Source organism: Aethalodelphis obliquidens, unplaced genomic scaffold (genome assembly GCF_003676395.1).
Source record: "Aethalodelphis obliquidens isolate GAN/ISIS:26980383/991018 unplaced genomic scaffold, ASM367639v1 scaffold37, whole genome shotgun sequence".
Classification (NCBI taxonomy): Eukaryota; Metazoa; Chordata; class Mammalia; order Artiodactyla; family Delphinidae; genus Aethalodelphis; species Aethalodelphis obliquidens.
Genome location: NW_020837981.1, coordinates 14,416,722 through 14,429,201, shown reverse-complemented (window position 1 = coordinate 14,429,201; position 12,480 = coordinate 14,416,722). Strand labels below are relative to the sequence as shown.

Below are 12,480 nucleotides of genomic sequence, written 5' to 3'. Positions count from 1 at the left end.
GTGCACAGGTTTTTGTTTGAACGCTTATTTTCAAGAATATTGGGTAACTTTTTGACAGGCGGGCCCAACTTCAGATCCGTGTACCCGCCGACCTCCAGGAACCATCTAGTCAGTGCCAAGTGCTGCCCTGGTGCTGGGGCTCCAAAGACAAATAAAACCCACTCCTGCCCTCAAGCACTGGACAGTCGAGGAGGAGAAAGAGACACACAAGTGGGGCACAGAGAGGGAGCCATGCTCTCTGCTTGGGGGAGTTGGGGAGGCGCCAGGGAGGATATAAGACCTGTGTGTGAGAAGGCTCAGTCAGGAGCAGCAGGGAGAAAGAGAGGAATGGCGGTCAGAGATGAGCCTTGCCCTTGGGCTGTGCTAAGGGTCTGGATTTGACCCTATACAGATGAGAGTAGGAGCTGGGGAATGTGATGATCAGATTTGATAGTTAGAAAAGTAATGGGGCTTCCGGTCAAGACAGAACATGAGTCTGCACTTTACAGTCTGCACATACCACTCCCCATACGATGATAGATAGAATTTCCTTTTTAAAATTTTAAGACAGAGCCACACTGGAATATAAAATAAATATCCAGGACTTCCCTGGCGGTCCAGTGGTTAAGATTCCACACTCCCAATGCAGGGAGCACGGGTTCGGTCCCGGGTCAAGGAACTAAAATCCCATGTGCCGCACGGCGTGGCTAAATAAATAAATAAATAAACATCCATGTGGACAGAGAAGAGCTGCAGGCGGCAGCAGCAGGGGGACGTGGAAGCCGCGGGCTGGGCTCCAGGTCTGGTAACGTGCAGAGCCATCAGGAGGTCAACTCTTACCTGCTGATGGGAACGGAGTCACCTCACGCTTGGAGGGGACCAGAGCCAGGCTCGCTGCTCAAAGCAAGGGCTGGATGCAACTCCCAAGCTCTTACAGGAAGCCAAGGCTCTGACCGCCACCCAGGGCTATGGCTCGTGTGAACTCTGTTTTCTAGAGTAGCAGAAGGGAGCAGAGAGCCCCTCGCCCAGGCCCAGGGCCACGTGGCCCACTGGCTCAGTGTCTGGATCTACCGCCTCCCCTATATGACCATGAGACAGAGCCCTGAATCATCCTTGTAGGACAGGATCCTAACTGCGGGGGTCTTGCAAACTGCCTGATGGGGTGGGAAGGAGAGAAAAATAGCTTCTCTACATAGAGTGAAAGCCTCCAACACGCTTCTAAACAGTTCCAGAGGCAGAAAATAGGAGGTAGAGAGGCAATATGTGAAAAGATGAAGAGATACAAACTACTATGTGTGAAATAAATAAGCTACAAGGATATATTGTACAACACAGGGAATACAGCCAATGTAGCCAATATTTTATAATAACTTTAAATGAAGTGTAATCTATAAAAATTTTGAAGCGCACCAGAAACTAACATGTTGTAAATCAACTATCCCTCAATTTAAAAACAACAAAAAAAAAGATCATGGCTGAGAATTTTCCAGAATTAAACCCACGAGTCCTCAGGTTGAAAACACTGAGTATATGGAATCAAAATAAATCCAAATCCTGGCCCATCAGGAATTCCCTGGCAGTCCAGTGGTTAGGACTCCACGCTTTCACTGCCGAGGGCCCGAGCTCAATCCTGAGAAAGATCCTGAAAGCCACGTGGTGTGGCTAAACCAAAAACAAACCCAAAAGAACCAAACAAAACCTGGCCCATCGTGGTGACGTCTCTAAAGTTGAAAAATCAAGAGAAACCTGAAAAGCAACCCCACGAACCCAGCTGGTTCTCCTGACAGCCGACTTCTCATCAGCAACAAAGGATGCTTGGAGACAGAAAAGAAGTATCTTCAAAGCACTGAGGGGAAAAACTGTCAACTAAGAAGTCCATGTATTACTTTGTTATTATTCAGCAGGGAGGGTGAAAGATGCAGAATTACAGACATGCAAAAATTGAGAGTCAGAAGCCCTGAGACTCTTGCTGAAAGGACCACAGAGGCCTCACTGGGAGAAACAGAAGTGAATCCAGAAGGAAGGAGAGGGCTGTAGGAAACAAGCAGGAGCTAAGAAATCGGGGCATATCTGTCAGCTCTAAGTATCCATGGCCCTGGGGCCAAACAGTGGTAGCTCCCTGGGAAGAAGGGATTGGTGAGGGTGAATCTGGAAAAGGGGAGACAGTTCATCAGGGTCTAACACCATATTTCATTTAATTTCAAAACACCATCCGTTGTCAGATATGCCCTTATTGTAAGAAAGAATAAATTTCCAAGATGGAGTGTCCAGTAGGAGACCCCACACAAAGCCAGGACACATTCAGTTTAAGAGCTAGCAAGACATGAACTACCATGCAGAAAGGGCAGCAAGTACCTTTTTTTTTCTTAATAAATTTATTTACTTATTTTTGGCTGTGTTAGGTCTTCATTGCTGGGCACAGGCTTTCTCTAGTTGTGGCGAGCAGGGGCTACTCTTCCTTGCTGTGCGCAGGCTTCTCATTGCGGTGGCTTCTCTTGTTGCAGAGCATGGGCTCTAAGCACGCGGGCTTCAGTAGTTGTGGCTTGCGTGCTCTAGAGCGCAGGCTCAGTAGCTATGGCGCACAGGCTTAGTTGCTCCGTGGCATGTGGGATCTTCCTGGACCAGGGCTTGAACCCATGTCCCCTGCATCGGCAGGTGGATTCTTAACCACTGTGCCACCAGGGAAGCCCCAAGTACCTGTCTTGACCTTGGCATTGGGTGGACAGAGGGGGACAAAAAACCTCACTAGGGAACTTGAACCACAAGCTGGTACTCCTGTGGATTTGCAGCTGAATCCACTGCGGCCCAAAAACTTCAATCAGGAAAGTTAGTGGGACATGACCTGGGTATGGTAGGGTCCCCAGGTGACACAGAAGCAAATGCAACTTCCCTCTGGAAGAACTCATCTCAGTCCAAGCCCACAGCCATTGTAAAATGCATCCTGATTCCAGCCAGGAAGGTGGATGGGACAGGGGTGGGAGGTGGCGGTAGAAATGAAGCAGATGGGCCTGGAATGAGACAAGTCAGAGGAAACCGACAGGTGGTGCCGGCGACAGAGATGGAGAAAGGGGAATCAGGCTTCGGGAGTGAATGATGATTTTCTTGGGCACAGGTTGGACCTGGGGCACCAGCAATGTCACTGGTAAGCAGGGGGTGAAAACTGAGGACGAAAATGGTTTGCAGATGGCTGTTTAAAAGCCAGGGTCAAGCACGTCGGGCAGCAGAGAGAAGAGCACCGGGCCTCGGCGGGCAGGGGGAAGAGGGGCTGTTGCAGGAACCTGAGACAGGAGGAAAAGCACAGTGTCGCGGAGACCAAGGATTAGCAGCAGCAGCTTCCCAGCCAGACAAGAGGCCACCCTGCAGTCCCCTTCGCTGTGGTGACCCTGAGAAGGTGGGCTCGCCTGAGGAAAGGTTCTGGAGGCCCTTTGCAGCTGCACTGCCATCCTCAGAGCATGGTCCTCACCAGGTGACATCACATCACATAAAGAGTATTAGCAGATGCTTCTACCAAATATCAGTGTCCCAAGCCCTGAGATCACTTGACCTTGACCTTGGCACCTGTAAAGAACACTATAAATTCTTACAACTACAAGCCAAGGTTTCCATTTCCAGTTGCCATGGAAATACTTTGTTTTAGGCTGATGTGCTATCATGGACTACCTTCAAAATCTAGTGTAAATAGCGGGCGTCAGAAGGATGAGAAGGCGTGCCATTTTTTTCCTGATTAAATGTTTGACTTAACATTGCTGTTAGTGGTATATTCCTCTTATTTAAAATGACTTTAGGGCTTCCCTGGTGGCGCAGTGGTTAAGAATCTGCCTGCCAATACAGGGGACACGGGTTCAAGCCCTGGTCCAGGAAGATCCCACATGCCACGAAGCAACTAAGCCCATGCGCCACAACTACTGAGCCTGCCCTCTAGAGCCTGTGAGCCACAGCTACTGAGCCCGCATGCCACAACTCCTGAAGCCCGTGCGCCTAGAGCCCGTGCTCTGCAACAAGAGAAGCCACTTCCATGAGAAGCCTGCGCACGGCAAGGAAGAGTAGCCCCTGCTCACTGCAACTAGAGAAAGCCCACGCGCAGCAACGAAGACCCAATGCAGCCAAAAATAAAATAAATAAATTTATTTAAAAAAATAAACTGACTTTAACATTAAAGAGAATACCATTCAGCTGGTAACATGATCATTACCCGGTGTGTAAAGAGCTGGAATCTCTCCAGCACATGAGAGCAGTGAGGGCCTCAGGGAATTTGCCCCAAGCAGGAAGGGCCCATCCCCAGGGCACTGGGTTCCCTTGGACTACAAGGCCGACAGGGACGTTCCGTTTCTGGTGTGCAAATGTACAAGGTCATAGAGTCAACCAGTCATACCCACTGCCTCCTCAGTATTTATATTGACTGATTCCTTCACTCACTCATTCGCTAATCAGATGGTTGGCGCCAGCTGGGCACTGGGAAGGCGAGGCGTTCACAGCCGTAGCTGACAGGCGGGGGACGCCCCTTGCATCTGTCTCCACCAGCCCTGGCATGTGCAGTCACAGCCTCTCCAGCACTGTGGGCGTCACTAGGAAACACGGCTCACATGCTGGGCGGGCATCATATATTGCAAATAAGTCTTTCAAACCAACCCCACACACTGCCCTAAAACAGACACACGTACATTTGTTACAAACACAGCCCGTAGCGGCCACAGCCTGCCTGAACTCCCCCAGGCTCCCAGAGCCTGGCCACTGCGGGAGGGTTGGGGACCTTTGCTACACCCGGCTCCTTGAATGGCACAGAGCCCCAGCTCCACAAGGTGGGCAGCTTAGGGGCAAGCAGCATGTGGGGTCAGAGTGGCCAGTGGATCAGGCCCAGCCCCTCTCCAGGGATCAACGGCCACAGGGACTTCCCGGGTGTTCCTCGTTATCAGCTCTGTCACTGATGGGAAATAGGTTTGGGGGTGGGGTGAAAAATAAAAGTAGGGAGTATGAACTGAAATTATGAGACAAGGCAGGCATAATCCAATTTCACAACCCGCTGTGAACACTTGCTCCCTGTAGGCTCCTCAGGTATGTAGAGATGATCGAAAGGGCAGTCCCTGTCTGAGGATGCGTACAACCCAGTAGATCGGTTCTAAATTTATGGAGGGTCCTCAAATCACCAAGCGCAAGGCCTGCATCAGACCTACCAAGTCAGGATCTCAGACGGGGCAAGAAGGGAGGGCTTGTCCATTTTTAAAAAGCCGTTGCATTGGTTTCCAATCGCTGCTCTAACAAATTAGCACAAACTTGGTAGCAACAAACAACACAAGTGTACTGTGTTAGCGTTCTGGAGTCAGAAGTCCACAATGAGTCTTTTTTTTTTTATAACCTTTATTTTTTTAGGCAGTTTTCTTGTCTGTTTGTTTTGGCCATGCTGCGCAGCTTGCAGGACCTTAGTTCCCCGACCAGGGATTGAACCCACGCCCTCGGCACAGTCCTAACCACTGGACCGCTAGGGAATTCCCCACAATGAGTCTTAAGAAGCCAAAATCGAGGTGCTGGCAGGGCTGGTTCCTTCTTAGAGCAGCCGTCCCTTGCCTGTTCCGGCTTCTAGGCTCCTGCATTCCTTGGCTCCTGGATGCATCACTCCAACTCCTGTTCCTTCATCACAGCACCTTCTCCTACCTTTGACTTCCCTGCCTCCCTCTTACTAGAACCTGTGTGATTACACTTAGGGCTCAACTGGAGAGTCCAGGGTAAACTTCTCATCTCACAATCCTTCACTTAATCACACCAGCAAAGACCCTTTTGCCATGTAAGGAAACATTCACAATTTCCAGGGATCAGAGACGATTCCACTGTGTACCTTTGATTAGGAGTCACCTAACCAGGAGGCAGACCATGTGAGAGTGTGTGACATGCTGTCACATCAGCTTTCAGTGTGTTTACCCAAAGCTTGTGCCAACTGTCAAAAGCAATTCTGATACGGCTCCTACTCTCCTAAGAGGGACACAGGCAATTGAGCCTAACCCCCTGGCTTAAGGTGAAGACGTAGGAAATAACCTGTGGCATTTCTCTGTCGTGTCCCAGCCGCCGTCAGCCAGTCCAGCGGACTTGCAGCCAAATTCGTCATCCACTGTCACATCCCTCAGTGGGGCTCCGACAAATGTGAAGAACAGCTTGAAGAGACCATCAAAAACTGCCTGTCGGCAGCAGAGGACAAGAAGCTGAAGTCGGTGGCGTTCCCGCCCTTCCCCAGCGGCAGGTAAGATGTTCTCCTCCAGGGGGGTGGCAAGGGTGCTGGGTCCGCTTGTCCAGCCTTCTCGCTGGGGACCAGCTGCTCCCCGACTTGGTCACATCCAGTCTGGCCATCCCAGAGGACGTGACCAAGGGCTGCCAGCACAGCCAAGCACGTTGACCAGGCGATAGAGCAAGAGACGCAGTTTCCATCCTTCAAAATGCAGGGAGAGGGCTTCCCTGGTGGCGCAGTGGTTGAGAGTCCGCCTGCCGATGCAGGAGACATGGGTTCGGGCCCCGGTCTGGGAAGATCCCACATGCTGCGGAGTGGCTGGGCCCGTGAGCCATGGCCGCTGAGCCTGTGCGTCCGGAGCCTGTGCTCCGCAACGGGAGAGGCCACGACAGTGAGAGGCCCGCGTACTGCAATAAAAAAAAAAAAAAAAAAAATGCAGGGAGAAAGCCCATTCTGGGAGGAGCAGGAGGCAGAGTTCTCTTCTGAGAGCCTTCTGAGAGCCACGTTCCTGCCAGCTATCCCAGTCTAGAGCACTGGATCCGAAACACCAGGCTCAAAGGCACTTGCTCCTCCAAATGTGGTCCACAGACCAGCAGCGGAGAGCCCACGGGGTTAGGATGCCAATCGCAGAATCCCCAGGGGATTCCGGTGCTGCTCTGGGGCTGGGAGAGCCTCGAGGCTGAGGCTGGAGAAGTGAAAGGCTCTCAGCAAGGGCTTGCTTTTAGGGGTTGGAGAAATGATTGCTCTAATTGCCACAGACCCCGACTGGGCATGGGAGCAGTATTTCAGGTAAATAATGAGGCTGTCTGCCCTCACGTGTAGCAGGGCCTCTCCCCTCACGCTCACAGCCAGTGTGAGTTATTGCTTTAATTTTGAACACCCTTTCTCCTGAGAAGCCCCTCTGTAGCACCGATATGATTTACACTCTGAAGACATTCTGTTACAGCCGAGTCACAGGAAGGCGAAGAAGGAAGGAATGAGGCCTAGCTTCCTGCCGTAATCCTATCTCAACCTGAGCAGGCAGCGCTGGGTCTCCACAGCCTGGCCTGGAGGCACTGCGGGTTGAATTCTTTGCATAGCTGGGCCCACATGCCGAGATGTTCTGGGCTTGGGACGGGGCAGCCGAGTGAGAAGAATTCTTATTAGGCGGGCCAATCCTGGACCCGCCCAAGGGGCTTGGTGGCTGACCCCAAATGACCAGGGGTGTCACAATGGCTGCGTCCCTAGCGCACAGCTCCACCATGGCATCCTGGGGCTTTTGGGGCCCTGCCCAGAATCGTCACTGCTCAAATTACATTGGCACGTCCACACAGGTTAGCGAGAGGAACACGAAATACATGAAACAGGAATTAATGAAGATGTACTTTTGAGCATACATTATTGCCCTTTAATAAACAATCTGTTCAGCATGTAAACCAGTTTTGAGGGAACTAATAAAACCTATATTGCCTTTTTTTTTTTTTTTTTTTTTGCTGTGCTGCGAAGCTTATGGGATCTTAGTTCCCTGACCAGGGATTGAACCCACGCCCTCGGCAGTGAAAGTATGCAGTCCTAACCACTGGAACGCCAGCGAATTCCCTATATTGGCTTTTTTTTCTTTTTCCTTCCTTTTTGCGGTACGCGGGCCTCTCACTGCTGTGGCCTCTCTCGTTGCGGAGCACAGGCTCTGGACGCGCAGGCTCAGCGGCCATGGCTCACAGGCCCAGCCGCTCAGCAGCATGTGGGATCTTCCCAGACTGGGGCACAAACCCGTGTCCCCTGCATAGGCAGGTGGACTCTCAACCACTGTGCAACCAGGGAAGCCCTATATTGGCTTTTTAAAATGCTGAGTTGGTAGGGGGTTTTTTTTTGTTTGTTTTTAACTTTTATTTTATATTGGAGTATAGTTGATTAACCATGTTGTGTTAGTTGAGTTGGTAGTTTTTAAAGCTCAGCTGGACTTGAGTCAGGCCACATAGATTCAAACACAGGCCACCGCTCACCAGCCAGCCCTAAAACCATTGTGCCACTCTGAGTCAGTGTGGCATATGTGAAGTGGGGACAGTGTGCCCTGTCTGTCCCCCTTCTGGGCTGTCCCTCTTCTGAGGTGAAAGGGGATCATGCGTGGACCAGCCTACACACGGTGAGACCCCGAGTGATAGGAACAGGACCTGGTGCCAAGATGAGAAGGAACCACATTGCCCCTACCCTGGGCTGAGGGCAGAGTTACTCCATGGGTCCCAGGACCAAAGTGACGTCAGCTCTTCTCTTCCTTTGGCACAGAAACTGCTTCCCCAAACAGACGGCAGCCCAGGTGACCCTCAAAGCCATCTCGGCCCACTTCGATGACTCGAGCGCATCCTCACTGAAGAACGTCTACTTCCTGCTCTTCGACAGCGAGAGCATCGGCATCTATGTGCAGGAGATGGCCAAGCTTGATGCCAAGTAGCCGCCCCGCGCCCACTGGTGGCCACCGCGCTCACCATCCGGAATCAGGAGGATCAAAGTCACAGGAGCTGGGTTTTATCTTTTAAAAGGAGAGAGGAAGGGTGATGGCAGGGGAGCGGAGGGCAGCTGAAAGGGAAGTGGGTGGCAGAGGCTGCGGGAGCAGGTCCTGCCCACGGGAAGAGCCCTCTGCATTTTATATTCTCGTTAAAAAGAGCCTCAGTCTGTAATTAACCAGGCCTCCACCAGGGGTTTCTTTCCATGTGTTTTCTTCCTGTTGTTTTAGAACTTTTTTAAAAAAACAGACTTCGTTTTAGATTTATAGCATTGACTTTTACACACTCACATACACAAAATCCTTTCAAAATTCTTAAAATCTTCTGTTTCTCCTTTTTTGCAAGGGAAGAGGGCAAAGAAGTGACTTGGGCTTTGTTGGCTGTCTGTATTCAGTGATGGAGAGAAGAAAATTAGAAAGGCATCTTACTGGTGCTTTTCTTCTGTTTTAGTGCCCCTACCCTTACCCCTATAATATCTGTAACTACTCCTAGAAAGATTTTGCTTCAGGCTTTTGTTTTGTTTTGTTTTTTTTTAAAGAAAAAGAAAATGAAAGGAAAAAAAATAAAAGATCCAGTGTCTTTCTTACAACATACTCTTTTATTGTAACATCTTGCTCAGTCTGGAGAACTGTGTCCCTATGGGTGGAAACTTAAGAATGTTATAAATAGAACCAGGCCTATCACTATGGAGCTGAGACTCCCACCATGCTAGGCCCCAGGTCAGATGGCACGGAATGGCTTGTGTTTCTCAGGCAACAGGTCCCACTTCCAGAAGGGGAGCCTGGTTGGCTGTGGTCCACGGGAATGGAGGACTGGGTGAAGCCTCCCTGGGGTGGCCATCCTTTGGGACAAAGGCACAGTCTCACTTAGGCCTGGGCAACAAAATGGAAGAGACCTGGGCCACAGCCCAGACAGGACAGACCAAGAACCCTCGTGAGGGTGGTATCCTAAGAATTCTGGCCAAGTACCCAGAGGTTACCATTAAAAGTGGGCAGGGGGCTTCCCTGGTGGCACAGTGGTTGAGAGTCTGCCTGCTGATGCAGGGGACATGGGTTCGTGCCCCGGTCTGGGAAGATCCCACATGCCGTGGAGCGGCTGGGCCCGTGAGCCATGGCCGCTGAGCCTGCGCATCCGGAGCCTGTGCTCCGCAACGAGAGAGGCCACCACAGTGAGAGGCCCGCATACTGCAAAAAAAAAAAAAAAAAAGTGGGCAGGGAGAGGTAGGGTGGGCTGGGGCAGGGCCTGAATTTATTCAGATGAACTCATCAACAACTTCTGCCTTAGAGATCTTGCCCATGTGGTCCAAAATAGGTTTATTCTGATTAGAAGTCCTCTCCCAAACAGAGGAGTCATTTTTCTACCTTAACATAGTTGGTGGCAGGCATTATTGCCACATGGCTACACCTCCAGATAAGTGACATTGGGGTTGACCAAGAAACAAGCAGCACAGAACTACAAAGGTTCCCACAGGGTACCCCTGCCCCAGCATTGGCTGGAGTTTTGTCACTTACAAATTTGCCTAAGACAGTAGCCTGGAAGCATGCAGGGGTTCACCTACTGAAACCTCCTCTGCTCCCTGAATGTTAGCAGGATGGCGACCCACCCGACGGTCACACTAGCTTGGCTGTCTTTCTTTAAACACCCCCAGCAGCTGGCAGGCCAGGTTTCTGTCTTAACCCGTTAGCTTTGTAAAAAAACTCACTCTCCATTAGGATGGACTCACCAGGAGGGAAATTTTATCTAACGCTTCTTAAATAACAACCTATGGTATATAATCAGGATCTAAAAATAGAAATATAGAAAGATTCATGAAGATTAAAGACGGTAGGGACTAACAGTTTAAAATTAAGCTCCTATTAACAACCTGAGTGTTGCAGGATGTTATAGGCTTCCCCACCTCCTAATGTGATGGGAGAGGTTGGGATGTAGGCCATCTCTCCACCCCAGTCCCCCTTCCTTAGCTGGTCTCCTTGTGCAGGCCCTCCTTCCTGCCCTTACAGACAGGGAGACCCTTCCTGCCACCAGGATACTGAGCTCTCGCCCATACTCTGAGAGCTCTGAATGCCACACACCATGTGCATGCGTGCGCGCGCACGCACGCACACACACACACACACACACACACACACACACACACACCCAAGAGGAGGCTGGGGTAGAGAAGGTGGGCTGTGCCCTCCCCAGGACCAAGTGAACCATTCAGCCAGCAGACCTTTGAAACAGAAAGACTCCTTTAAGGGTGTCTTTTTCTTTTAACACCAATATCCCTCTCTCTCTCTCCCAGTTTTTGGTTTTGTCTAAGTTGTGTTTCTGGTCAGTACATCACTGACATCTTACTCCAGGAAAAGAGCTTTTGCCCTTTGGCATTTGTCAAGCGGGTACCATTTGTCAAGAAATCTGATCGCCGGGCGGTGACAGTACCTATCTCCCGCCCAGCCTCCCCATCAGGGTGGAGACTGCCGCATGGTTTTCCAGCTCGTGGAGACCAACAGGTCCCGGCTCTTGGCCAGCCGAACCATGAGCCGCCCCACGTAGAAGCCACTGATCTGGCCCACGCCGTCATTTCTCCCCATGGCCAGGAGGAACGTCAGCGAACCTGTGAAGCAGAGCCGTGCACTAAACTAGAATCCTGCTCACCATCCATGGGCCTGCAACTCCCAGGGCACAGACCCTTCCCGGGGCCTTCAGTGTCAGGGCAGGGAAATGCGTAAGGCCTTCAGGAACGTGCGCAAGTCCCTGACATACTTTCCTAGAGCTCTGGGCGAGGTTTCTGTCCCCAGCTTTGAGAGTGTGTTCTAGCGGTCAGGCATCGTAAAGCCCACAAAGGCTTCACCGTTTCTAACCCCGACTCTCTTAAAACTGTGCCGCGTGGGGAGCTTCCTGACCTGGCTTGTAGGCTTTGAGGGGCCTCTGTTTCATGGAGTTGACGATGTTGGCCACGGCGACACTGGCGTGGAGGCTGGCGTGATAGGCCATCTTGGGCTCCCTCACATCGGCGCAGTCACCAATGGCGTAGATGTGGCTGTAGCCCTCCACCTGGAGGTACTCGTTCACTCTCAGAGCGCCGTCGCTGGCCAGCTGATCACCTGCGAGAAAACCAGCCCAAAACCAAGATCCTGAGCTGCCTCAAGAAGTGGCCAGCAGAACACAGTGAGGATGGGCTGTGGTGCCGGTCCAGCTACCCTCCAAAGGCACATCCTCAAGAGGCAAACCTCCTGTCTGGTTTACTTCTGCCTGAAGTCCCCCCCTCAGAACTCTTCCTGCAAAGGCGAGGTGACTATTTTGGGGTGGAAACTGGTCAGAAAGACCAGCAAGTGTCATTTCATATAACGCACGTGACTCTTTGTAAGTTACCACGATTGACAATGACTCACTTACGATGATTAAGTTACACCCTAGCCCAGTCTTGGACTTCCTTTTCAATGTGGATCAGATTTTTTAAAATAAATGCAGGGCTTTAATAGATGATAAACTTTTCTTTTTAAGGGACTTAAAAGAATTTACCTTTGAAAACATACCATTAGGACCATTAGGTGTTAAGTCCTGGGATCTCTGTATATTATAAGTCCTCGATCCCAGCCCCACACATGGCCTGGACTAGCTTCCTTCTGGGATTGGATAATTCTTTCCTGCCAGACACACAGCAGGAGCTTCTTGTCCAGGAAAGGTATCTGGCAGTAAATGATGGGGACCTGGGGACATGGCCACCTCGGGGCCTGAGAAGGAGCCACTGAGCCTCCAGCTCACAGATGGAGCCATGGGTCCAGCTCCCCCCACCTCCAGTTAGCTCAATAGGTCAATATGCAG

At 51.0% G+C, this 12,480-nt stretch overlaps 2 protein-coding genes across 10 annotated transcripts in view; one reads left to right on the top strand and one right to left on the bottom strand.

Moving 5' to 3' along the window:
• MACROH2A2 (macroH2A.2 histone) overlaps positions 1–9,259 on the top strand; it is a 53,321-nt gene extending 44,062 nt beyond the window's left edge. Inside the window, exons 8-9 of one of the 2 annotated variants that reach the window (XM_027130032.1) lie at positions 6,034–6,208; positions 8,456–9,259. In XM_027130032.1, coding sequence (XP_026985833.1) covers positions 6,034–6,208; positions 8,456–8,621 — 341 coding nt within the window. In that variant the 3' untranslated portion in view covers positions 8,622–9,259. The remainder of the gene's footprint in view (positions 1–6,033; positions 6,209–8,455) is intronic. The other variant, XM_027130033.1, reaches the window with a different exon arrangement.
• Positions 1–12,480, bottom strand: part of AIFM2 (AIF family member 2, ferroptosis suppressor) — a 35,477-nt gene that overhangs the window by 10,022 nt on the left and 12,975 nt on the right. For 5 of the 8 annotated variants that reach the window (XM_027130030.1, XM_027130031.1, XM_027130024.1 and 2 more), the window contains exon 8: positions 11,559–11,759. In XM_027130030.1, coding sequence (XP_026985831.1) covers positions 11,559–11,759 — 201 coding nt within the window. Of the gene's footprint in view, positions 1–8,695; positions 9,058–9,940; positions 11,270–11,558; positions 11,760–12,480 lie in introns of those variants that run through there. The other 3 variants (XM_027130028.1, XM_027130027.1, XM_027130026.1) reach the window with 3 other exon arrangements.